A 23,353-nucleotide genomic window follows, 5' to 3' on the forward strand; every position below is an offset into this window, starting at 1 on the left:
GGAGGGTCCCCCTCCCCCCTCCCACGCCGCTAGCCCTGCGCAGGCAGGCAGCGAGGGTCAAATCACAGAAGCCCAGCGCGCAGGTGCCTACGGTTCAGGGGCACCTCCAGTCGGTGGGTGGATCCAGGTAGACGCCTGGATCCACCTGTGGGTGTTTCCGCTTTCGCTGCTCCGCGGCTTTTAGACGCCTGCATTGCGCAAACAGGTGTGCCAGAAAAACAGGTGCATTGCCAAATGCGGAGCTCGCAAACCCTGGCGCACGGCAAAACGTGTATTTTACTCCCTGCTCAGCAGACAAGGAAACTGAGGTTCAGAAGAAGAAAAGTATTTGAACAGGTCACGGAACTGTGTCGTGTCCAAGCAGTCCAGTGTGCTGGACCCCAACCAGGCTCTTCCTCCGTGGCACTGCCCCGCCATCCTTGAGTGAGCTTGCTGATTAGGAGGGTAAAGACCGCCCCTTCCAGCCATGGAAGCCACTCCTGGCTCCTACTGCTGCCCTTCCTGGACATCCTGTCTCTGAATGGAGGCTGGCCCTCCCTTTGCTCTTCCTCTGGCCATTATTAATCAGTTTTCCTCACTTGGACTTCTCTGCCTCCTCCCTGCCCCGCACTGGGCCCCCATGGAAGGACGCCTGGTTCCAAGTGCTGGATCCAATCCTGGTTCCCCACCCCTAAGTACTGTGTGGCCTTGAATGAGTTGCTCCAATCTCATACTACATGCTTTCCCGCCTGTGACTTGCGGGTGACACCCCTCCTTCAGGGGTAGGGCAGCTCTCATGGGGAAACCTGGTGACTATCTTTCCGGAGAGCTGTCTGCTCCCACTTCTCCCCCTTGGTTCCCTGCCCCCCCAACCTGTGGCCCCTGTTTTCCGCTCCTGCCAACTTCCCCCCTGGACTGTTGTCTGTCTCCTGCCCATTGGCTGTGCTTCCTGCCGCAAGGCTGCAGTGCCTGACTCTGGAGTCCCTCTTGCGCCTCAGTCCACCAGGATTCCTGAAACCCTGTTGTTCTATCTTCCTGAAAAGCACACCAGCATTTTCAGGAGAGGAAATAGAGCTGATTAGTAAACGTGTGGGGAAATATGACTGAGCAATGAAAGGTAAATGAAAACAACACTCTGGTGCTTTATTTAATCTGTAATTTTTAAAATATAAACTCTAATAATTTTAAATTAAAAACCTTTACTATGAATTGCTAGGGAGTGTGAGCTAAAACATGGGCTTTTACCTGCTTGGAAGGATGGGGCGGAGCACCAGGATGCCTGGCTTGTTTTTCTTCTTCTTACTGTGATAAAATATCCTTAATGTAAAATTTACTACCTCAGCCATTTCGAAGTGTCCATTTCAGTAGCATCAGTGCATGCATATTGCTGTGCAGACATCTCAACCATCTGTCTCCAGAACTTTTTCATCTTTCCAAATGGAACCTCTGTATCCATGAAACAAGGGCGCCCCAGCCCCTTCCCACCCCCAAGCCACCTTTCCATTTCCTGCCTCTATGAACTTAACAAAGTCTGTCTTCTGTGTCTGATTTATTTCAAGTATGATCTTGTCAAAGATCACTTGTCAGAATTTCCTTCCTTTTTAAGGCTGAGTAATATTCCTCTCTCTCTCTCACCCTCTGTGTGTGTGTCCTCCACATTTTGTCTTTCCATTTATCCCTCAGTGAGCACTTGGTGGGTTGCATTGGGAACAATGCTGTTATGAGTCTGATATGCAAGTATGTTTGAGTCCTGCTTTCAGTTCTTTGGGGTGTACCTCCAGAAGGGGAATGGCTGAGTCAGGTGGTAATTCTGTGTGTATTTTTCTGAAGAGGTGCTACGCTGCTCTCCCACAGGAGCTGCATTATTTTATATTCTGACCAACAGGACCCAGAGTGGCATTTTCTCTGCCTCCTTGCCAGCACCTGCTATTTTCTGTTTTGGGGTTTTTTGTTTGTTTTTATGTAATAGGCATACTAATGAGCAGTTTTGGCTTTTGTTCTAACTGAGAAGATGTGTGGGAGTTGGCTGGGGAAGGGAGCTTTCAGGTGCCTTTTGGCCACAGCAGAGACAAAAAGGCCAGAGACTTGCCAGCGCAGGGTGTGTCCTGGGGACTAAACAACCCTTTATGGCTGATTCTCACAGACATGGGGACTGAAGGCAGCAGCCAAAGCCCTATCACAGAGACAGAATCCTGGCTGAGAAGCATGACTTGACTGTTGACATAACAGATGGCTCCAGAGCCTGGGTGATTAGAAACTCTTGCAGCCAGGGAGGCGGAAACCCAGTTATGAGCCCCATATCTGGTGTGTGACCCTATACCCCACCAGATATGACCAGGCAAGGAGCACTCCCATCTAAGCCTTAGTTTCCTGTCCTGTGTAACGGGGTGGCAGCGGGTTGCAACAATCCCTACAAGAGAGAATGAGTGAGTTGCTCTGATCACTGAGTCACTGTGGTAGGGGACTTCCGGCTGACTAGGGCAGCAGGCTGCCTTGCTGAGCACTGACTCTGCTGGGGGCTTTCACCTGCCAGCAGCCAGCAATCCCAGCCCAGTGGACCTTGGCCTGTATCTTGTGGTCACACCTCCAGAGTCCAAGAGTCGAGGGCTCAGGCTGGGAGAGTTGAAGCAAAGCAGCTCCAGGCAGATGTGGGCCATCCTGGACATACCCAAGCAGAATCAGGGCTGGCCCCAGGGCCTCCACAGCGCACAGGACAGGACCTTGTACATACCATGCCTAGCGGACCCCTCCAGTCACCATCACATGTCCATGTCACAGACAAGGAAATTGAAACTTGGCCCAAGCTAAATTGCCCAGGGACACCAGCTTTGTGGCCGGGCCAAAACTCAAATGTGAGTCTTTTTGAGGAGTTATGCATTAGTGGGAAATTGGCCTGGAGTCATTTATTTGTTCACCTGTCATTCAACAAATCTTTACTGTGGTCCAGACACTTTACCAACAGTGAATGAGGCAGTTTCTGCCCCTGCAACTTCTGTGAGGCCCTTTCCACGATGGGGAATAACCCCTTCTTGAGTCTCTGCTATGTGCCAGGAACATATATAAATTAGCTGATTTAATGCTCAGAGCACTCTAGAGAGATAGAGATGATTTCAATTTATAGAGAAAAAAGCAGAGGATCCAGAAAGGAAGTGGTTTGCCCAAGGTCACACAGATGGGAAGGGCAGGACCTAGGCTTGGGCGACCCAGCTCATCCCATGTGTGCTCAGGCCTTGGTGAGGCTCAGGCAGCCAAGAACTGCTGGGCTGAGCCAGGAATCTATCCCGGGACCCACACTTCCTATTTAAATGCCATATTGTGATGTCAGAGGGCATTGGGCAAGGCCTCAGGGGATCAATTATTCCAAGAGTCCAGTTCCTCCTCGAACCTTCCTCTTTATGGCTTCAGGCTTGTCATCACGTGGGCTGGCTCTCTGCCTCAGGTTAGCCTAAGGCCTTGGATTAGAGAATCTGTACCTGGCTATGGGGCACTGGAGGCAGATAAGGGAAGAAGAGGAGGAAGAAGGGCAAGAAGTGACCATGTCCTCTCTGGGGCACACACCCTCGACTCCTTTACTAACAGGTCACACATACACTTCAGTGTTGAGTTTGAAATTCTCCTCCTCCAGCAAGTCGTCCTTGATCTATGGACCCCCAGGCTGGGTCAACCTCCCTTCCTAGCAGGTCTGGCCATGAAGTATGTTTACTCCCTCCAACCTCTGTACCAGGAACCTCTGGGTCCCCGACATCCTGCACAGCCTCTGCGCAGAGTGGGTGTCAGGGCTGTGTGGGGAGTGGAGAATGCCGACTCCACCTTGCAGCTCTTCCTGCCCTCCCTGCTCTGACTGTCCCTGCCAGCTCCCTCCCTCAAGGCCAAGAACAGGCATGCCCTCTTGGCCCCATTAAGGCCCCTCTGGGCACCCCAGTGTCCCCCAGAGCCTTAAGAAGCATTTCCTGGGCTTCGCTCTATCAGGTCCATGCAGGCACTGAGATAATGCAAGAAACCAAAAATGACTCAGCAAAGGATTCTCAACCAAATAAATGGCCTCTATATAACCACAAGGTGGGGCGGTGAAATAAGCACGGCTAGAGGAAGGATCTCTAGCAAGGGAGCTGTGAAAACACGCAGAGCCGAGCAGAGCAGAGCAGAGCAGACAGGAGTAAGTCAGAGGACTCGGCAAAGGGTAGAGGGAGAGGGGGCCAGTGGGCACAGACAGCAAACAGTCCTCCCGCATCACAAGACCCGGGTTGCCTTGACAGCGGCAGGAAGCCTGGCCGGCAGGAAGAGTCCCACAGTCCCTGAGGCCCTCCTGCTTGGCTGGGGTCAGAGCAATGGCCACCAAGTGGTTTAGCGGGGCGCCCTTCGGGGTGCAGAGCCACAGGTAGGACTGATGGAGCTGTGCCGGGGATTCTGGGCTGGGGAGCCGGGCCCCTTCAGCCTGAGTGGGGCTGGGGAGGGCCCAGGACACTATGTTGGACTGGGAGTGGTGGGACTTCTGCGCGTTCCTGCCCAGAGTTCGTTTCCATCCTATTCAAGTTATTTCGAGAGCATCTACTGTGCACTAGACTCAGAGAAGCCAAGAGGCGTGGCCCAACACAGGCCACTCAGCTCAAAGGGAGCTTAGGTGTCCCTCTGGGTGTCTTTATGCACACACCGTGATATCTATAGACATGGGTCTAAATCACCTATGGTCACCTATAGATACACTGACATGTGGCATGTGCCAGGCTCGTTCTAATATCTGGGAATGCATCTGTGAACAAAAGAGCAAGTCTCTGTACTCAGAGAGTCTGTGTGTAGGGGGGTGTTGGTTAGAGTGACTATTAAAGAAAAATAAGTAAAATTTAGGCTATAGACGTAAAGAAGGATGGGAGAAGGAGCTGGAGAGTGGCTGGGGTTGTGTCGAGAAGCTGACTTCTGCGTGAAGGCCCCTGCAGGGAGGAGGGGACCACACAGAGTGGTGTCTGGAGTGAGGGGCCAGGAAGGATAAGTCCCTGAGGTGGGAGCAGCCCCGCTCTCCCCTGGGTTCCAGGTCTCAGACTCTGCCCCTCCCCAGGTTCGACATCTCTGCTGTTTATCCCAACCATAAGAAGTTCAGCACCTTCACGCAAGCCCCGTACTTCAAGAAATATTCTGAAGATGTGGTGAGTTGGTGCAGCTTCCCAGAGTCTCCCAGTGGGTCTGGCCTCTGCCCCTCAGGGTCCCCTGTGGGGTGAGCTGAGCTCTGTGAGAGCTGTGCCTTATCGCTCTCCAGCCTTGGTGGAGTGCAGAGCTTGACATGTCGACTGGGGCTCTGGGGGTCTGCAGTGCAGGCCTGCAGTGAAAGCATCACGTGTTGGACCCCGGAGACCTGCGTCCACTCCCTCGCTTGGACACTCACGGGCTGGGCTCTTCTCAGAGTTGCTTCACCTCTCTAAGCTGCTCTGTAAGGGGCCAGTGACAGAGCATGTCCTGACTGCACCATGAGTGCCATGCCCCTTGGTGCCAGGCTAGTGCCAGGGGTGTGGGCCAAAGAAAGACATTGCCTGTCCACCCCCAGGTCAGGGTGGTGGCTTGGTGGAGACCTACTCTGAGCCTGGTCAGGGGAGTGTGGTCATCCCGGCTCTGACTGTGTTCTCACTCAGGCCCACATAGGACCTGGGACCTATGGGACCATGGAGACCTGCTTCAGCAAGAAGAAGCTCAAGAGAGAGATGGGCACAGGCTGGGCCAAGGCCCAGGAAGCCACGCGGCTGACCCAGCTGCCCCACTATCAGTACCAGGGCATCATGAAAGAGAAGCAGCAGCAGGTGAAGCCCGGGCCCCGCTCCTCCTCCCTGTCTGCTGTCCAGGCCCATTCGTTCAGTTCTAGCTGCACCAAGCGTGGCCTTCGGTGTCCTCCCAGGCCAAGCTCATCCTCCAGGGATCCAGCTCCCACCCCACTCCCATACTCCTTCCTACATGGACACCCCCAAGTTTAAAGTTTTGAACCCTCTCTCTCTTCTTGTCCACGCTCTTCTCTCCATGCAGAAGGAAAAACTGGGGCCCGGCTCCTACAACTTCAAAGACTTTATCGAACTGCTGAAGCAGAAGCCGTGTAGCACCCGCGGGCTGCTCAGCTCTGGGGAGATTCGCTTCCGAGGACTCATTGGGGTAGGTCTTCCCACCTGTGTCCTGCACGCTGCCTTCCTCCTGCCTCCCGCAGCTGGCTTGGCCGGGCTCCCCTCTGGGCCCCACAGCCCCTGTGCTTTCCAGTGCTGTTGGCTGGTCCAGTGTCTGTCTCCACCCCCACCCCAGCCCCCCGCCGCAGGCCTGCTGGCAGAGACAGGCCTGGTTCACCCCGAAGTCCCCAGCTCAAAGCAAAGCACCAGTGGTGCCCAACAAGCCCACCCATCATTGGAACCAGCCAGGCAGCCAGCTGAGGATGAGGGAGCACCGACTCGGTGCCATGGCTGCTCGAGTCCCCGGGGATCAGCAGTGAAAACGACATCATGGCCCTGGCATCCCAGCGTAGAAGCAACAGCTCAAAAAAGCAAATCATAGGCAGTAAGGCCTGCGAGCTACCGCGAGACAGAGAGGGCTGCAGAGCGGTGGAGCTGCCATCTGCGAGCTGGGCAGGGGAGCCCTCCAGGAGGAGGGGTGTAGGCGATGGCAGGCTTGCGGGCCACGAGCAGTCGGGACTTGTGGTATCTGCGGGCAGCAGAAAAGCAAAGGCTAAGGCCCTGAGGTGGGACCTGCAGGGGAGTCAGATGAGCAGACAGGTGAGAGTGGGAGGAGCCTGGAAGGGGAGGGCAGCAGCCCGCTGGTCAGAAGAAGGACCTTGGTGCTGGGAGCGGGGGTGTTAGGGTCTGGTTCTGAATGCGGAGAGAAGATGGGAGGGTTTTGTTGGGGAGGCAGAGGATGTGATGTGCATTTTCAGTTGTAGGGGTGGTGGTTGAAGGTGCAGGGGTGAAGGAGAGAGGTGGCGATGGCGGGTGGGGGGCTGCAGTAACATCAGAGTGGGCCAGTTTGGGGGACACTAAGTGGGATTCAAGCTTAGCTGTCAGGTCACGAGGGAGGACAGCTGCCACCCTATTACCCTGCACTTTATAGAGTGCCCCTCCCCCCGGGCCGGCCAGTGTGCCCTGCACTCGACATGTGTCCTCACCCGTCCTCCCAGCTCCACCAATGCACCATGATTTTAGCACTGCTTTCTGCTCCTGCTGCTCCCTCCGCCAGAAATGCTTCCACCTCCACCCCCGGCAGCCTCCTTGCCCAAGCAGCTCCTACTCACCCCTCAGCTTTTAGCTCCATGCTTGACCTGACCCCCACTGGGTGCGGTCAGTCTTTCCTAGGAGCCCTGAGTGTGAAGTGTAGCTTGTATCTCTCTGCCCGGGATGTCAGCCCCTGTGGGTGAACACGTTTACCTGGTTCAGGCGCTGCAGAATCCCCAGGTCCTGACAGTGCTTGGCACGTAGTAGGCAGCTGTAAGTATTTGTGGACTGAATACGTGCACACTCGCCTACTCAAAGTACCAGGTGCGCCAAAACACTGAAACATTTACAATCAGTCCAGATGAGGCTCTGGGGGTTCACACAGGATTCACACCCCTGCCTTAGGCCACCCAGCTGCCGAGCCCCAGACCTCACCACTGTGAACCTGCCATGGAGCCTGGGGATTACTCCATGTCACGTCAGGGGATGAGCACATGCATTTTTGGGTGCAGAAGCTGGAACTGTGAGGCAGGGAGAGGGGGTGCCTGGAGGTGTTTAAAATGAGTCATTACCTTCAAATCTACAGTAATAATAGCTGACACTTAACAGCACTATCACGTGCCAGGCACTGTTCTAAGCACTCGAGTGTACTAATTAATTTAATCCTCACAACCATGCCATGAAGTAGGCACTGTCATTATCTCCACTTTAGAGATGAGAAACTGGAGGACCGAGAGGATACATACTACCCAAGGTCACAGAGCTACCAGCGGCAGAAGCCGGTTTGGAAGCCCAGCGCCCACACGCGGCCCCGGCCCTTCACCCGTAGACTTGGCTCGCTCAGAGCTGTTCTTGACTTTTGCGGGGGACAGGGCCTAATGTCAGCGCCCGGCCCGGCTGGAGCCAGAGGAGTCGGGGAACAAATCTCATACTAGTTGTTTGCCTCCTGTGTGCCCCGCTGCCAACACTGAGGAACCCGCGTGTTGGCCAGCGTGGTCCAGCTAAGGTGTCACAGCCGTCTCTGTCTCTCTCCCCTTGGTCCCAGGCTCTCCGCAGTAACCTCTGCCAGGCTCTGCACGACTTTTCTGGCTGCTCTCCTGGCCTCAGGGCTGGAGAGTTGGCTCAGGTGGCTCTACAGACCATGGCCCCTGAGGGAGCTCATGTCCTGGGCCTGCTGCAAGACCTGGGCTGGAAACCCCAAGCCGCCCCTGGTCTCTTGTCCCTCCACGAGCACCCACTACTGAAGGCATAGAAATGCCAACTTCCTGGGGCCCACGCCAATGCCAAAGCACCGAGAGGCCTCACCAGCCCTTCCCAAATTAGAATGGGCCCCAGACCACACCCCCCAGGCAAAGGGAATGTCTTTTGCGGGTTTGTAACCCACACTCCTGGGCATGGAGGGTTGCTGCCACCTCTTCGCCCTCTCTTGACTGGGTACGGGGCTCTATAGCCAAGCTCCTTGCAACTGACTCTAGACCCCACCCAGGCTTCCCAGCACCCAAAGTCTGCATGTCTGCTCCACCCCCACCCACAGATCGGCATCTCCCCTGCTCCTGCCAGGGGGTGTCGCTGCCTTGCAGGGCCTCTGTAGCCTCTGGAGTCTGTGCTTTTCCTCCTGTTCTTCTCCCTCTTCCTTTCATCCCCACTGCTCCCCCGTGGCCCAGACCCCAGTCCTCTGGACCAATTTCCAAAGCCCCTAATCACCTTCTTCCTGACTCAGGATCCAGCCTCGCTGCCCCTCCCTACCTCTCCCAGCTGGCTTCGGTGTCTGGCCGGCCACGGCCTCCCTGCCTCTACCCCTCCCTCCTCCTGCAGGACCTCCCCCTTCCGCACAGTCTTTGCGGTCCTTCTCATTCCTTATGCTCCAGCTGAAAAGAATCTTGTAAATGAAGTGCCCTGCTTTCCTTTATCCCTCTCCCCAGAGTGAATCACCCACACCTGGGTCCCCAAAGCTCTGCCAAAATAGCCTAGTTCAAATGAGGGGCTTTCTCATCAACCCAAGTTTCTCACTCTACCTCATTTCCTCATTTGTTAATTGAGGATGACGCTCATTGGATCTTTTCCCTTTGCCTCTGGGACAAAGATGTCAAGCTTTGTGAGGAACTTAATATACGCTGCAGAAACTCAGCTTCCTACCTGTGGTGCTGTTCTCCTGAACACACCCGGAAACCCTGGGAGGAGGCATCATGTCATCCTGTGGCTCTGGCGGTGAGCAGACTGGATGCTCTCAGTGGCCTGACTTCTCCAGCCGAGCTGGCCCCTCAGCCCTGCTCTGTCCAGCTGCTTTCCTGAGCTGGGGGGGAGGGGGTGGACTGAGGGTTGAAAGAGAGGCGGGTAGGGCAGAGCCATCTGTGGAACAGCAGCGACCCCGCGTGGCTAAAAGGTACAGAGCTGCAGCGAACTTCCTGCAGGGTCCCTACCCAAGGACCCCCAAGCCCTCATTCACCCACCTGCTTACACTGTGGGGGGGGTCTCCTCACTCCAGGATCAGACCATACTTCTGATCCTGGCAGTCGAGACCCAGGTGGTCATTTCAACCACAGTTCTCTTTCACCTCCTCCTCCACCCCCACTGACCATGTGACAATTGATACCCACTTTGAGCTGGAGCAGAAGGCTTTATAGACATTATTTAAGTAGTGGAAGAAAGCACCCCCATATTATAGATGTGGACCATGAAGCTCAGAAGTATTAAAGGGGGTGCCCAAGGCCACTCAGCTAGGAAGCAGCAGCACCAAAATGTGAACCCAGCACTCCAGATCCTTCCAGCACAGTGGGACACCCATTCGTACAAATGCAGGATTATGATACAGAGCAGAATTTCTGAGAGCCACACTCACCCACCTTGAGGACACCCCCCTACCCCGCTCCCTGCAAAACAAGCAGCTGGGCTGATAGGCAAAGGAAGGCTTCGTTCCCAGGGGAGAATGGAGCCGGCTGTGCAGAATTAGAAGTTCCCAAGGCAGACGATGCAGGAAGAACATCTCCGGCATGCAAAGGCAAGGAGGTTTGCAGAGTGACATGGGGGCCAGAAAGGAGCCCACTGGCTGAAGCACGGGCTGTCAGAGGAAGTGGTAAAAGGTAAGTGAGGACAGCCAGGGGCCTTGGCAGAGAGTTGAGCTTGCGACCGAAGGTCTGGGCAGTGGTAGAGGTTCACAGTCTGTGGGCCTGAAAATCCTGCTCCCTCCCAGGGGCATCTCCTCCTCAGATGCACTGAGCTCAGGGGGTGGCCGGGCGGCTACTGTGTCCCTTCCTCTCCTGCAGAACTACTATCCAGGTCCTGGAAATTACGGGGAGAAAGGCAACCCCTACACGAAGCTAGAGGAGAGTGCTTGGAACCGGTCGCACTCTGAGGGTCTCATGTCCAGGATGACCAACAAGCCACCCCCTTTGGCACATCAGGTAGCCCCTTGCCCGGCCAGGCCCTGCCCTGTCCACCTTCCTGCACTGTCCTATGGGGAGGTTCCCAGAAGGATGGGCAACTGCCAGGGCGGTGGGTCGGCCCCAGCATTCTTCTGCAAGCGTGGTGGTCTGTGCTCTGTTGTAGGGGAGCGGGCTGGCACCAGGCACCTATCACCTCAAAAGTGGCATTGAGACATACGTGGCACGATCCGTGGGCACCCGAGGCCCCTATGACATTTTCTCTGGCGACCGACAGAAGCCCAAGCCGTATGGACACTACTCTGCGCTGGTGTGTGCCCAGGCAGGGCGCGGGGGCATCTTTCCCGGAAGGATGCCAGGAGCCCCACCCTGGGTGCCTTAATCCCCCAGCAAGGGTGGGATGTGGCTTCTTGTGTTATGTGGGGAAACTGAGGCTGGGCTCACAGCTTCTCAGGGCAGAGCTAGGGTTGAGTCTCAGTACATGGATCTGGCTGCCCCACCTGTTCTGGTTTGCCTGCCCTGGCATGAGCTGCAGGGGAGGTGTAGCTGGCCACAGCTAGGACAGAGTGGGAGACTGGCCACCAGGTCTGCAGGGACCTGTCCTGGAAACACTTCCCAGGTGTCGTGGGCCCAGCTTAGCTGACAGGGTTGGTGGCAATGCTCTGTTAACGTGATAGAGACCTGGAGCACCCGCAGGGGAAACTGAGGCGGAGTTTTGCCTCGCCACCTCCCTTTCCCGCACACATCAGGCTGCTGTTGTGTGATACACGGAAGTCATGTTTTGCTTTCTTTGAGCTCATAGCAGTTGGAATTGTCTGTACCTGCTTATTTCAGGTGTACCTTGTTCACTCCGTGTGTACCTTCAGGCCAGGTAATAGTCTAGGACAGGGAAACCTGTGATGCCAATGGGAAAAGAAACAGTCCCAATAAAAGCACAATGTAGTGTTAGCCAGTGGTGAGCTTGCAGTCAGGGCATCGGGGAGCTAGGAAGGGGTCACGGGGGTGGGACATTGGGAGCAGTGGAAAATAGCTGCTGAACTGGGCTGCCCACCTGGCTCTTTCTGGAACCGCCACAGGGTCCCATGACCAGCCTGAAGTGTCCAGCACAGCTCCCAGACCCCCAGAGGTGGCACACCAATGCTCAGTCTAATTGACTGCACAATGTTTCTATTGTCTGAAAAATAATGGGAAGGATCCACTGTTGTAGTATCATACGGAGTAGTTTTACTGCTGGAAAAATTCTTGTGGCCTTCTCTCCCTCCATCCCCCCCCAAAAAAACCCACAAACCACTGGTTTTTTAATATTTGGACTATTGCTTCTGCTGGGGGTGGGGGTGGGGTGTCTATCCCAGTGACTGTCTATGAAGCAAGTACAGGAAAGGATGGAATGACCCAGATGGTGCTAGTGTGTGGCCCCAGGTAGGAGTCGCTGGAGACCCTCAGACTCTAGCCCACACCCTGACTGGGGGGCTCGTCCCTACCTGCCTAGGTCTGGCTTTGGGGACAGGTAGGATGGGCACATGGTCCCTCATTGTTCTCCCCTGCTGGTGAGCACTCAGAAAGGGGCTCTTGATTTTTCTGGTCTAACCAATACCCTTTTTCTTCTGTGTCTCAGAAAAAAAAGCCCATGGAACTGATGAGTTTCAAGACCTTTGTGGAAGAACTTCACTCGCGTTACAACAAGAAGCGTGGGGTTTTCTCGAATGTTCCCCGCAACCCTGAAATCCCTCCTGAGAGGATTTACTGGGCTACCCTAAGCCAGTACCCCCGAAAACTAGTCAGTGTCACCCCCATGGCCTTCCTTCCTCTCTTGGCTCTCCTGTGGGGGCCGGGGTGGGGTGGAGGCTTATCCAGGGAGAGCAAACCAGGGGGTCATGGTCAGCCCAGGTCTTGCACGTTATTTGTCACCTTGGGTGACGCCACTCACTCTTTGTGCCTGTTTACGCAGAAGGTTGCCTGGCCTTGACCTTCACACCCTCTCTCTCTGTCTCCTGGAGAGAGGGCAGGGGAAAACTGGGGCAGGGCAGAGTGTAAATAAAGTCCGAACCTTGCTCCAACTAGGGGTTGGTGGACTCCACTTGAGGTTAAGGATGGGCAGTCAGTGCCCAGACTTTAGCTGAGTCCCCCAAGCAAGGTCTGCCCCCCAGGGAGAGAAGTGCTAAGGGCTCAAGAAGAAGACAGGCTAGAAAAAGGACCAACGTTTCCTGAAGGCCTGCTGGTCCCTGCCTCTTCCAGCCCTCTGCCCGCCCCCCACCCCACCATCACCACCAAGGGAAGGAGCATCTGCATTTTACAGAAGGAAACTGAGGCCCAGAGATTGGAAGGATTTGTCCAGGCTCTCCCAGCGAACACAGAATGTGCTGGCTTGAACCCAGCTCTTCTTGCTCCAGCTCTGTGTGGGTCTCCTCAGGCTGGGGTCTGGAGCATCCCTGGCAGGCCACGAGAGTTCCTGGGAGCCTGGAAAGGAGTGTCAGGTTGATGGAGCAAGGGCTAGAGGGTGGGCATGGTGAGGTCCTTTCTTCCCGCAGGATGGGCTCCTGGTGAGTTGGAAGTGGTAGGATTCCAGCCACTACCCTTGGCTCTGGTCAGAGCTCTCACCTGCCCTGGCCCCAGGTGACCACCACCAGCCTCTCCACCTTCCCTCTAGGACACATCTGGCCCTGGCATGTGGCTTCCTGTGGAGAAGAAATGCAAACGTGTCAACCAACCCCCCTTCCTGCTGTCCTCCAAGCGGCCAAGCAAGCCCTACCAGATGCTTATGGGAGCCTGGGTGAGTGGTCTGCAGTGGGGTTCATGCCGGATTGCCTAAACCCTTCTTGCCCCCAGGAACTGACACTGTGTAAGCGGGATCCGGACCCCACCTCTGTCCTCCCCCCGGGACTGATGCCGGCTCCTATTGTCTTATTTCTCCAAGACCCTGGTGTCGAAAACTGAATGAGCGGTACTATGATGGGGGAGGCAGGGAGGGTTGGTAAAACACAGAACTTGTGGCCCAGCAAGGCTGGGTGAGACCAGGAATTCTAATGTGTTCTGGGTGAGGCTCACACTTCCTTTCCAGGAGCTAAAGCCGGGTACTCTTATTTCCCCAGGGGAACACACCCTCCAATCTCTTTGTATTGGTCTGGGGGCTGCAGGGGCAGTTGGTGGAGTTGGCTGATTTCTTACCCCTGGTTAGGAGCCCTTTGCCCCTCCTGCACCCCCCCCCCAAAGCATCCTGTAAAGCAGATGAGAACCTCATTTATGTCTCACTCCCACCCTTCAGGTTTTAACTGCATAGATCAGGGTCTGTTATCATAGAAAGGTGCAAGAATCACTACAAAAGAGCCCGACCATGCAGCCACCCTCCAGGATGTTGAAGAGCATGTCTTGGGCACCCCAGCACCCCCTTCTACCCTCCCCCCATCAGGCCACTGCCATCCTGACTTCTGGTAGCTCATATTAGTTTTGCCTGACTTTGGACACCCTTGTATTTTTAAGCTCCCTCCTGTTTTCCCAGGGAACATAGTGCCTGTCACAGCTGCCTTTCCCACACTAGACCCACTGGCCCAGCCAGCACCCCACACCTCCATTCAACTTCCCCCAGGGCTGGCTTGGCCTCCACTGTATTACACCCAAAGCCCTGCCCATTCTTGTGAAGACTGACTGGCCAGTCCCACATTCTTTTTTGCACCTTCAGCTTGCATTCCCTGCAGAGGAGAAAGTGTCTTTGCTTGGGGTCCGCAAATAAGATGTTTAGAAAAGGGCCAAAGGACCCAGCTGTGACCACCGGCCTGGCCCCGGCAGTGGGAAGGACTGACGGGAAGGCAGGCTCCAGAGGCTGAGGGCTGGGGCAGGGCGCTCTGCTTGCACGCCCAGCCGGAGCTTGCTTCTTCCTGGACCAAGCCCAGTTTGACTTTGCACTGGACAACCATGTCCCCCACACCTCTCAGCCTGCCCTGGGCACTGCTTCTCTGCAGACAGTGGGTCTTCTGTCCTGCAGTTCTCCTGGGTCAGGACAGGCGCTCCAGCTTGGGTTTCTGGGTGGGGTGGCATATTCACTCCTAGGGCTGCCATAGGAAGTTCCACAAGCAAGCTGTCTTTCCACTGTCCTGGCGGCAGAAGTCTAGAGACTAAAGACCAGGCGTCGTCAGGGTTATGCTCGCTCTCAGACCTGCAGGGGAGAACCCTTCCTGGCCTCTCTCTAGCTTCTGCTAGGGGTCAGCAGTCCTGGGGCTGCCTTGGCTTGTGCATACATCACCCCAACCTCGGCCTCTCCCCATGTGTCTGTGTATAAGGACACAGTCACATTGGGTTAAGGAAGTGCCCTTCTCCATTGTGACCTCATCTTGACTAATTGCATCTGTAACTCTTTGCAAATAAGGTCACCCCCAGGTACCGGGGTTTAAGTCAGCTTGTCTTTTGTGGAGGAGGAGGGCACAATTCAACCCCTAACAGGTGGGATAGGGCAGGAGGCGTGAGGTCAAGTCTCGAGCCAGGCATGCAGCTTGCTGATGTGCTGCTGCTCTCCCGCGCAGAACCCGGTCGGTGTGGGCCGCTACCTCAACACCTGGCTGATGGAGACAAAGGACCAGCGGCAGCGGTACCGGTCTCTCTTCCTCGGTGAATCCAAGCGCTACCCCTCAGACCCGGTCAAAGAGAAGCTCTTGCAGTGAGTGTCGCTGTAACTCCAGCAGACAGGGCAAGGGTTAACTTGGGGTGGGGGCCCCCCCACCCACTCTGAGGTGGCTCTCTGAGGGGACACAGCTGCTGTCCTGGCACTGGCTATGTGCAGTGAGCAGGTCCCTTCACCTCTGAGACCCCTCCCCTCAGCTGTCAGCTGAACAGAGGAGACCCAAGTGAGGTCCCCTAGGTAAAGCTCCTGGTAAAGGAAAAGAACTCTGTCAACCCTGAACCCTGCACCTGCAGTCCACCCAGCTTCTCCACAAGGAACCTGTTTCTTGGTGTTAGTGATGAGGTGAGTAGGCCTCATTTCAGGACACTGTTGTGAAGCCTGAGGCAGAGGGTGCTGGACTTATGGTAGCTGCAAGCCAGCTTGCAGATGCGAGCTGCTGCCACTGACAGCCCAACAACTGGTTTCATTATGTCACTTTGCGTCAGGTTGGTTTCCCCGATGCTGTGGATACCAGTAAGTGAGCACACACTGGAGTGTCAGAGCCCCCATCAAGCAAACATTTATAGCGCTAAGTGCTCTTAATATCCATCAAGAAAGATTCAAACCCGGGGTGGGAAGAGTGCATTGGACTATAGTGGTGGCACACGGGTGAATTGGTGGTGGGGAGCCCATGGGGGTTACCACTGAGATGAAAAATGCACAAAATGAAGAATGATGTAAAAAAAAGTTACATTTTAAGTTCTTTATGAATGGAAAAAAAAAAAGATTCAAACCCACACAAAGAAGCCTTTGTTCAATTCTGGAAGCTTAAAAAGTAAAAATAAAGCGGAATCAAAGAGTTAATAACAATGCGTGGAGGCTGGCTGGCTGGCTGCTCACGCCTCCTCTGGGGCTGGCGCTGGGGGGGAAGAGGGCAGCAGGTCCAGCACTGCAGAGGTGCAAAGTGCAAGGTACCAGCCAGCACTGCCTCCCGGCTCACACATGCACATGAGTAGGTGAGGCATGGTCAGGTGGCCTGAGGAGTGGCCCAGCGTCCTATGGCCAAAGAGGCCTGGCAAGGCCCAGAAAGTGTGCCTCATTCAGACTCCCCTGCAAGGGGCTGCAAGTGGCTGAATACCTGCCCTTGATGACTGCTCTCTTCAGGCCGGGGCGAGGGAGGCATTCTCCTCCTGGATTGTGTAGTTACAACTGCTCTTTCCCACCTCTCACTCCCAAGCTTCACCTGTTTCTTTCTGCCAAACCACAGAACTCTGGGCTGCTAGCCAGGCAGCCTGGGATTTAACTCCAAGTGGGAAAGGCAGCCTTTTGCTTTTCATTCTTCAGAGCCGTGTATCCAGTGTGTCCTAAATGCAGTTGACTGACCAATGGAGCAGGTTTTGCATCTGGTTGCCCTGCTGGCCCTGACATAACCGGGCCTGTTTCACCTGTCTGGCCCACTCTCGGAACGTGGCCCCTGGCTTTGCACCACCACTGGACCTTTCACCACACTGTGATCTGTTCTGGGAACATTCTCCTAGTTTCTGTCTGGAAACTCCTATTTATCCTTCACGACTCAGCTTCCCGGAGTTTCCCAGACAATGTCTCTTTATTCTCAGTCTCTTGTGCTTCCCCAGGTTGAAGCCTTTTCCTATTACGTTGTAATTATTCAGATGCCCAAGGTCCCTGCTAAACAGAACCATCTATTCTCTAGCTCCAGGGTGTAGCTGGCATGCCTACGAGGCGCTCAATAAATATCTGAAGGCCCAGCCAGCACATTAAGGCTGCTAAGGTCCAGAGTCTGTCTGCATAGCTCATGAAAGCAAGAATGCATGGGAAACGCCCTGTTTCACTTGATAGCAGCTTACTTTTCCTTTTGTCTTTTTTTCCATGTGCATTTTATTACAGATTTCTTTTTAACAGAGGACTTCCCGAGTGTGTTCCTGTACGCCCACCCTTTCAATATTCTCATTAATGTTTAACCCTTATTTGCTCTGTGACATATCTATTTTCTATCCCTCTGTTAATCATCGTATATTTTGAGGTTTTCCAACTAAAACAGACACCGATACCCTTCTATATGGGTATCGGTGTACTACCTTTTAAGCATTTTAAAACAAGTCTTTGTCCCGAAATTTGAAGTTGAATTCCTAACTCTCCATTCTTTGTAATGATCATCATAACAATAATTGATGCTTATATTCTTAGCGCATACAAGGACAAAGTGATTTTGAATATATGACTGTATACAGTAACTTTTAGACTTAGGCATTACTCTCTGGCTTTTTCAGTTGAGACATGGATGGTCGAGAGAAAAGTGATTTCCTAAATCATTTGCTGGCCAGTGGTGTTCTTCGGGCAATCTTCACAAATTCATTGAGCACTTACCCTCTGCCAGGCACATCCTGGTGCCGGGCCACAGCAGAAGAGAATGTCCCGTCCCCAGTGGCTGCCAGCTCGTGGGGGAGGGACTGACAGGGCAGTGTGAAGAGAGGTCAGGTGGGAACCAGAATTTCCATGTTCAGATAGCTCCTCCACCCCACCCTACCTCCCCCCACACACACACACACCCCGTTTCCTGGATGAGACCAGGAAAAAAGGCCCTTTGAACTCAGGAAGGCTGAAGCAGTCTTCGCCATGACCCATCTCCTGTGCTGGGCTCCCCCCCCTGGATGCCCCCCCCCCACCCATCCTCGGCCTTTGCACATACCACTGTGGGGGTGACTGGGGAGTTGGAGACTCAGGACTTCAGCACGGGGTGGGGGGCCTTCCCCTGTAAATCCCATCAAACATTCACTCTGTAACCAGAAGTCCAGAGATTGCCACCGAGATGACGGCACTAGAAAAGATTGGGCCTCAGCCTCAAGAGCAGGCAGCCTGGAGAAAGGCCAGTCTTACTTTTCCTTCCTCCCTGTCTTCCCTTCTTTCTTTTATTTCCCTTTCTTTCTGGTGAGGGTGAATGGGCATGGACCCGAGAGCCTATCTCTGGGCTGAGATGCCCAGGTCTACCCGGGAAGGTGGCGCAGAGACAGGGTGTGTGTTCCAGGCTGCCACTGGGCCTGGAGGGAGAAACCAGCTGAGCCTGTTGGGGGTGGCTGAGCAGCTGGCAGGTGGGGCTTGGGAAGGGGACATAAGTGCAGAAGTGAGAGACCAGGCAGGGTGGGAATGTACCTTTCAGTAGGAGTTTGACCTTTATGCAAACACATACCTGCAGATCAAGCAGCCAGCAGTCAAGTGCGTCAACACAGGAGGCGGTCTTGGGCAAGGGTTCTAGGAAGCTGTAATATTAGGGTGGGACTTAGCTTCCTCATGGCAGAAACCCTGCGTTGTGAAACTTCAGTAGACCCTAACAGGAGCCTAGGATTTGGGGAGGAAACTGGACTTTTGTAGCTTACAAAACTACGCATGACATGAAGTCACCTGAGCTTCCTAGACAGTGTGTTCCCCCAGTGACCCACCTATCTCCTGCTGCGACAACCTGGCTCACTGTGTGCTGAGGTCTGAGACCAGCCTCATTCCCACCAGCCTGACTTCCCATGGGTGCTCTCTGATTGAGGCTCTGACAAGTCTGTGGGCTTTAGGATGAGTGCTGCCAGCCCCCAACTGGGTGGCCCTGGCAACTAAGCCAGCCTCTCTGTCCTCAGCTGTGGGATGGCACCATGAGGTCTATCTCACAGACCAGGGACTGGTTAGAAGACAGACTTGCTACCTGCCTCCTGTCTAGCCCAGCATCTCTCAGCAGGCTGCCCTGGCATTGGGAGGCGCCTCTCCATGGAGCCAGGTGTCTCCTCCAGCCCTTGCAGGCTGGTAGCATCCCGGGTAGCTGCCCCGGCTGCCGGTGCATGCCTCCTCCTCCATCTCTGGCATAGTCTGCAGACTGCATATTTCCTTTGCTCCCTGTGGGCCACGGCCACTCCCGGCTTGGCCAGTTCACTCCAAGGCCCTTACTGAGTGTCAGCTGTGTGCCAGGAAGTCCCTAGAATTGTCCTGATGGAAGGCTGTGTGTGACAGTGGGAGGAACAGGGGCCAGGGAGGCAGGAAAAGACATTTTCCATTCTAGGACTACATGAATGATTTAATTTTGTTCTGACTGAATCTACCTCTGTCCTGGACACCTATGTTCCAGGCCAGGGCCTTTCCAAAGCACATGGAGCGGAGGAGGTTAGTGCCAGTGCAATGGAGCTAAGTTATGCAGACTTAACCCCGTCTGGGAGAAGTCTTTTCTTAAGTCAGATTTATCATTAGTAGTAACTGATGTGTAGTTTTAGGTAGACACTTCCGAGTTGTGGCAATGCTTGTAGTCATGCTGTAATCACCCAGGCGACTAGATAAAGAATATTACCACCCAGCTTCCTGTGCTCTCTGTAGCTGGTCTCGTCCCCTCCCCTGGATCCTGGCCAACTACTGAGATGGTTATATCGCTATAAAGTTCTGCCTTTTCCAGAATGTCAGACAGAGTCACGCCATATGTAGGATTTCGGGTCTCTGCTTTCATTTTACGTGATGCTCTCAGGCTCACCCGCCTGGTTGTGTAAATCAGTAGCTGCTGCCTTTATCCATTCCTAAGGTGAGGGACATTTGGGTTGTTTCCTGTTTGGACAGTTTTGAATAAAGCTGCTATATAGGCAGCTTATAAAAGACCTCTTTTTGCTTCTCATGTAACTATCTAAAATGGGCTTTCTCAGTTGCTTGGGCAATGTATTATAACTGTTTAAGAAACAGCCAAATGACTTTCTGCAATGGCTGTACCACTCTGCTCTCACCAGCAGTTCATGTGGGTCTGATGACTTCATGTTCTTGTGAGCGCTTGGCGTCATCAGGTATTTCTTTGTGATTCCATTTCCTAACATCAGCCATCTCAGAGGCCTATTTCCTTGCAGTTTGAATTTGTGCTTCCCTAATGACAAGATGCTGAGCATCTTTTGAGGTGCATCCTCCATCTCCTTTTGCCCTTAGGAGAAAAAAAAATGGGTTGGACTCTATTTAAAAGTCCTTTAAATAGTATTAGATATGCACTTTGTCATATCTTCTCCCAAAGTCTTAGAATGGTTTTAATGAGAAGTAACTCTTGCATTTTAAAGACTGGCCTCTGTGGTGCTTTGGGCTGAAGTCGTGGGGGGTGAGGGTGGGGGGTAGGGGTAGATCATGAGGTTGGCTTCCAGATCCAGGTGACAGTGGAGCTGAGCCAGGGGAGGGGAGGAGTAAAGCCTTGGGGACCTACCCCCTTTAGTAAAAGCCTGAGTCTCTTCCCCATACTTCCTTTTCTTGGGCAAATATTTGTGGAGCACCTTTTGAGCATCAGATCATGGTCTGGGAATAGCGTAAATAGCAATAAACAAAGTTCTCCTTCAAGCAGTTTGCGTCTTGGTGGGGAATCAGACAAGAAACACGCAAGGGGCTGCTAGATACTGATTGAAGTAGAAGGTCCTCACTGACATGGCTCCCAGGGTGGAACCGAGTCCCTGGACCTTCCACACTGATGACAAGAATTGAGCAACCGGAGGAGCACAGACAGAGTCAGAGCTCTGGGCTGGAATGCTGGCCCTGACTCAGGCCACCAGGGCTCTCAGCAGGCCCCATCAGCCCGTGGGCCATTCACAGCCCGGCTCCCTATCACAGCTGGACTGGCTGGGTTTGCAGGTGCTGGGATTTTGTGTTTGAGGTTCTTACAAAGCCACCTGGGGGCTCTGGTGAGTCAAATGAGGCACCTCCTAAAATAAAGGCATGTCCTCCTTGGAGCCAGACTGTCAGGGTGGAAAGGCTCTTGGGGTCATGCACTTGGCTTCTCACTCAATGTCAAATCCATGCATAAGCAATGGCAGGTTCACTGCCTTCCAAGGGACCATTTCCATTTCCTTTCTCTTCTTAAAGGGAAAGGATCACACCTTTTACTAAAGGGAAGTGTCTTGCAACCGTGGATTACAATTTGGATCCTACTCCTTAAAGCTGCTTTCGGAGGACGGCCTGCAGGGACCAGAGGGCCTTAAGGCCTGAAGACCAGTCTGGATATAGGAGGGTAGGCATGGAAATGGGGGTTTGGGGAGGGGGGTGCCCAGGAGAGCAGAGAGGTGTGTGGAAACATCTACCTGGGGGATGTCTGTGGGGACAGCTGGGGCCAGATAATCCTCTGATAGGAGAGCTCAATTATCCTGAGAACTCAAGTCAGCCAATGACGTGAATATGGGAGCCAGAGGGCAATGGACTCAAGGCTGGAATGTGGAGACACTAAGGGTACTCCTTCTAGTCTCTGGGGGGTGGCCACAATGTCCTCACTGTTTCTGTGAGTGAAGATGGGACGGGAGGCTCTGCTGTTTCTGGAGAAAGGAGATTGAGACACCAGAGCTGTAGCCACGGAACTCACAATATCAACACTGCTTCAAACACTCTTCAAAGCAGGAGTGCCTTATGCAGGGAAAGCAGGTACTTGCCCAATCTTGTCAAAGTGCCTATTCTAGAAGAAGTAAAACTGTCTTTATTCACAGACATCTTGTCTATGCAAAAAAAAAAAAAAAAAAAATCCTTCGTCAGAAATTCAGACTGAGGATTCTGGCAACTTGCAACCTCCAAAAAAGCTAATGTGCCAACTAGAATGCTGAAGTCAGTTTTAGGAAATACGATCAATATATTCAAATTAAAAAAGTATATATTGAAACCAGCTATTTTATATACTGGCAATACACAGTCAAAAACCTTAAATAGCATCCAAACTGTGAAATAAGTAAAAATTTGGTAAACGATGTACGAAATCTATACACAGGAAACTACAAAATACCATTGAGGGAAATTAAAGACCTAAATAAAGAGGACGAGAGATCACCTTCATGGATCAAAAGGCTCCAGGTTAATATGTCAAATCCCCCCATATTGATCTATGGAGTCAATGTACCGATCAAGATCCCAGTAATTTTTTTTTTTTTTTTTTTTAGTTAACAGGTTGATCCTAAAAGTTATATGAAAATATAGACATCTTTGAAAATGAGGAATAAAACTGAGGGCTAACACTATCTTATCCCAGTGTGAAACTGCTCAGACAGACCTGCAGGTGAAAGGAACAAAATAGAGAAAGCAGAGACTCCACACCGAGATGGACAACTGACTTCCAGCCAGTGCAAAGACAATTCAGTGGGAAAAGAACCGCCGTGTAAACAAATGGGCTGGAATTACTGAATGTCAACATGCCCAAAGCAAAACAAAAAACTACACTCAGACTTGCATGACGTACAAAAATCAACTCAAAGTGAATCACAGACCTAAATGTAAAACCTAAACACTATCCGTCTAGAAGACCAACAGCAGAAAACCTGTGTTCAGCAAAGATTTCTCAGACACTTTTCCGCCCAGAGGTTCCATTAACACCGAGGCCAGAGCACACGTGGCAGTGATAGAAATCCCCAAACCGTGTCACCCACAGCCCTGGTAACCTTGTCCCTCGCCAGGTGTCCTTCAGCTTCTGTTCAGGGGAGGGAGCCTGGTGGGAGGGGCAGAGCCTGTACTCGAGCCCAGGATCACGCTGTGGCCCCTGAGCAAGAAACCACAAAGGCTACTTCCGACTCACACTTTTATTTTTACAGAAGCAGCAGCCACACAGTCACGGGCACGTTAAGTGTTCTGAACGGTCATAGGCGCAGCGTCTGCAGCTCCAGGAGCCAACTGGGGTGGGGGTGAGCTCATGGCTTTCTCCTTGGTCCCATGATCAAGGAAAAAACTAAAAACCACACACCATACACTGCCACACCCATGCCACCCCCTCCCTTTCCTTAATATCCAATTAAATTATGTATCCTTCCAGCCAAAGAAACTGACCACAGTTCTGATTTTACAGAAAACCTTCATGCAGCCAAGAAACTTGGGGCTCTGGAGGGGACAGGCCTATTCTACTTTCACACACACCACTTACCCTCCCCTCCCGACCCCCAACCTGGGTGCCAAGTTTAACTCCACCTGAGACCACCACCTGGATGGGCAGTGATGGACTTGCCCCAAAGAAAATGCTGGTAACTCAGCTCACCAGGCATGCTTGGAAGACTGCCTCTTTCCGGGCGAGGTATTACTTGCACAAAACATTAACCTGGGGGCAGTGTGACCCCAAGACCTTCCCTTTGAAGCCCCAGGCTGCAGGGGCTGTAAAGGGCAGGATTTTGGTTTGCAGGACTAAGGACGACAGAGGATACTGGCATCTCTGGCCAGTCTCAGTGGCTCAGGGATGCACGCCCCCGCTGATGAAATGGTGGAGCTTT

At 53.3% G+C, this 23,353-nt stretch overlaps 1 protein-coding gene across 3 annotated transcripts; it reads left to right on the forward strand.

Moving 5' to 3' along the window:
- Window positions 1-4,119: 4,119 nt before the first annotated feature.
- On the forward strand, window positions 4,120-23,254 carry LOC101623324 (chromosome unknown open reading frame, human C1orf177). Of its 3 annotated transcripts, XR_001145239.1 has the most exons (11): window positions 4,120-4,357; window positions 5,033-5,120; window positions 5,601-5,765; window positions 5,986-6,108; window positions 10,412-10,549; window positions 10,695-10,838; window positions 12,144-12,305; window positions 13,176-13,298; window positions 15,043-15,176; window positions 20,988-21,132; window positions 22,043-23,254. XR_001145239.1 is itself a non-coding variant. In XM_004679041.2 (10 exons), exons 1-10 carry the CDS (start codon window positions 4,308-4,310, stop codon window positions 21,058-21,060), a joined length of 1,200 nt encoding a protein of 399 aa, XP_004679098.1. In that variant the 5' UTR covers window positions 4,120-4,307; the 3' UTR covers window positions 21,061-23,254. The 3 variants fall into 3 exon arrangements, 1 of the variants encoding a protein (XP_004679098.1); XR_001145240.1 differs by lacking the exons at window positions 20,988-21,132; window positions 22,043-23,254 and adding an exon at window positions 15,626-15,798 and having other exon boundaries at window positions 15,043-15,482; XM_004679041.2 differs by having other exon boundaries at window positions 20,988-23,254.
- The last annotated feature ends 99 nt before the right edge of the window (window positions 23,255-23,353 follow it).

This window comes from Condylura cristata, unplaced genomic scaffold, assembly GCF_000260355.1.
Source record: "Condylura cristata isolate star-nosed mole 26May11 unplaced genomic scaffold, ConCri1.0 scaffold00008, whole genome shotgun sequence".
Lineage (NCBI taxonomy): Eukaryota > Metazoa > Chordata > Mammalia > Eulipotyphla > Talpidae > Condylura > Condylura cristata.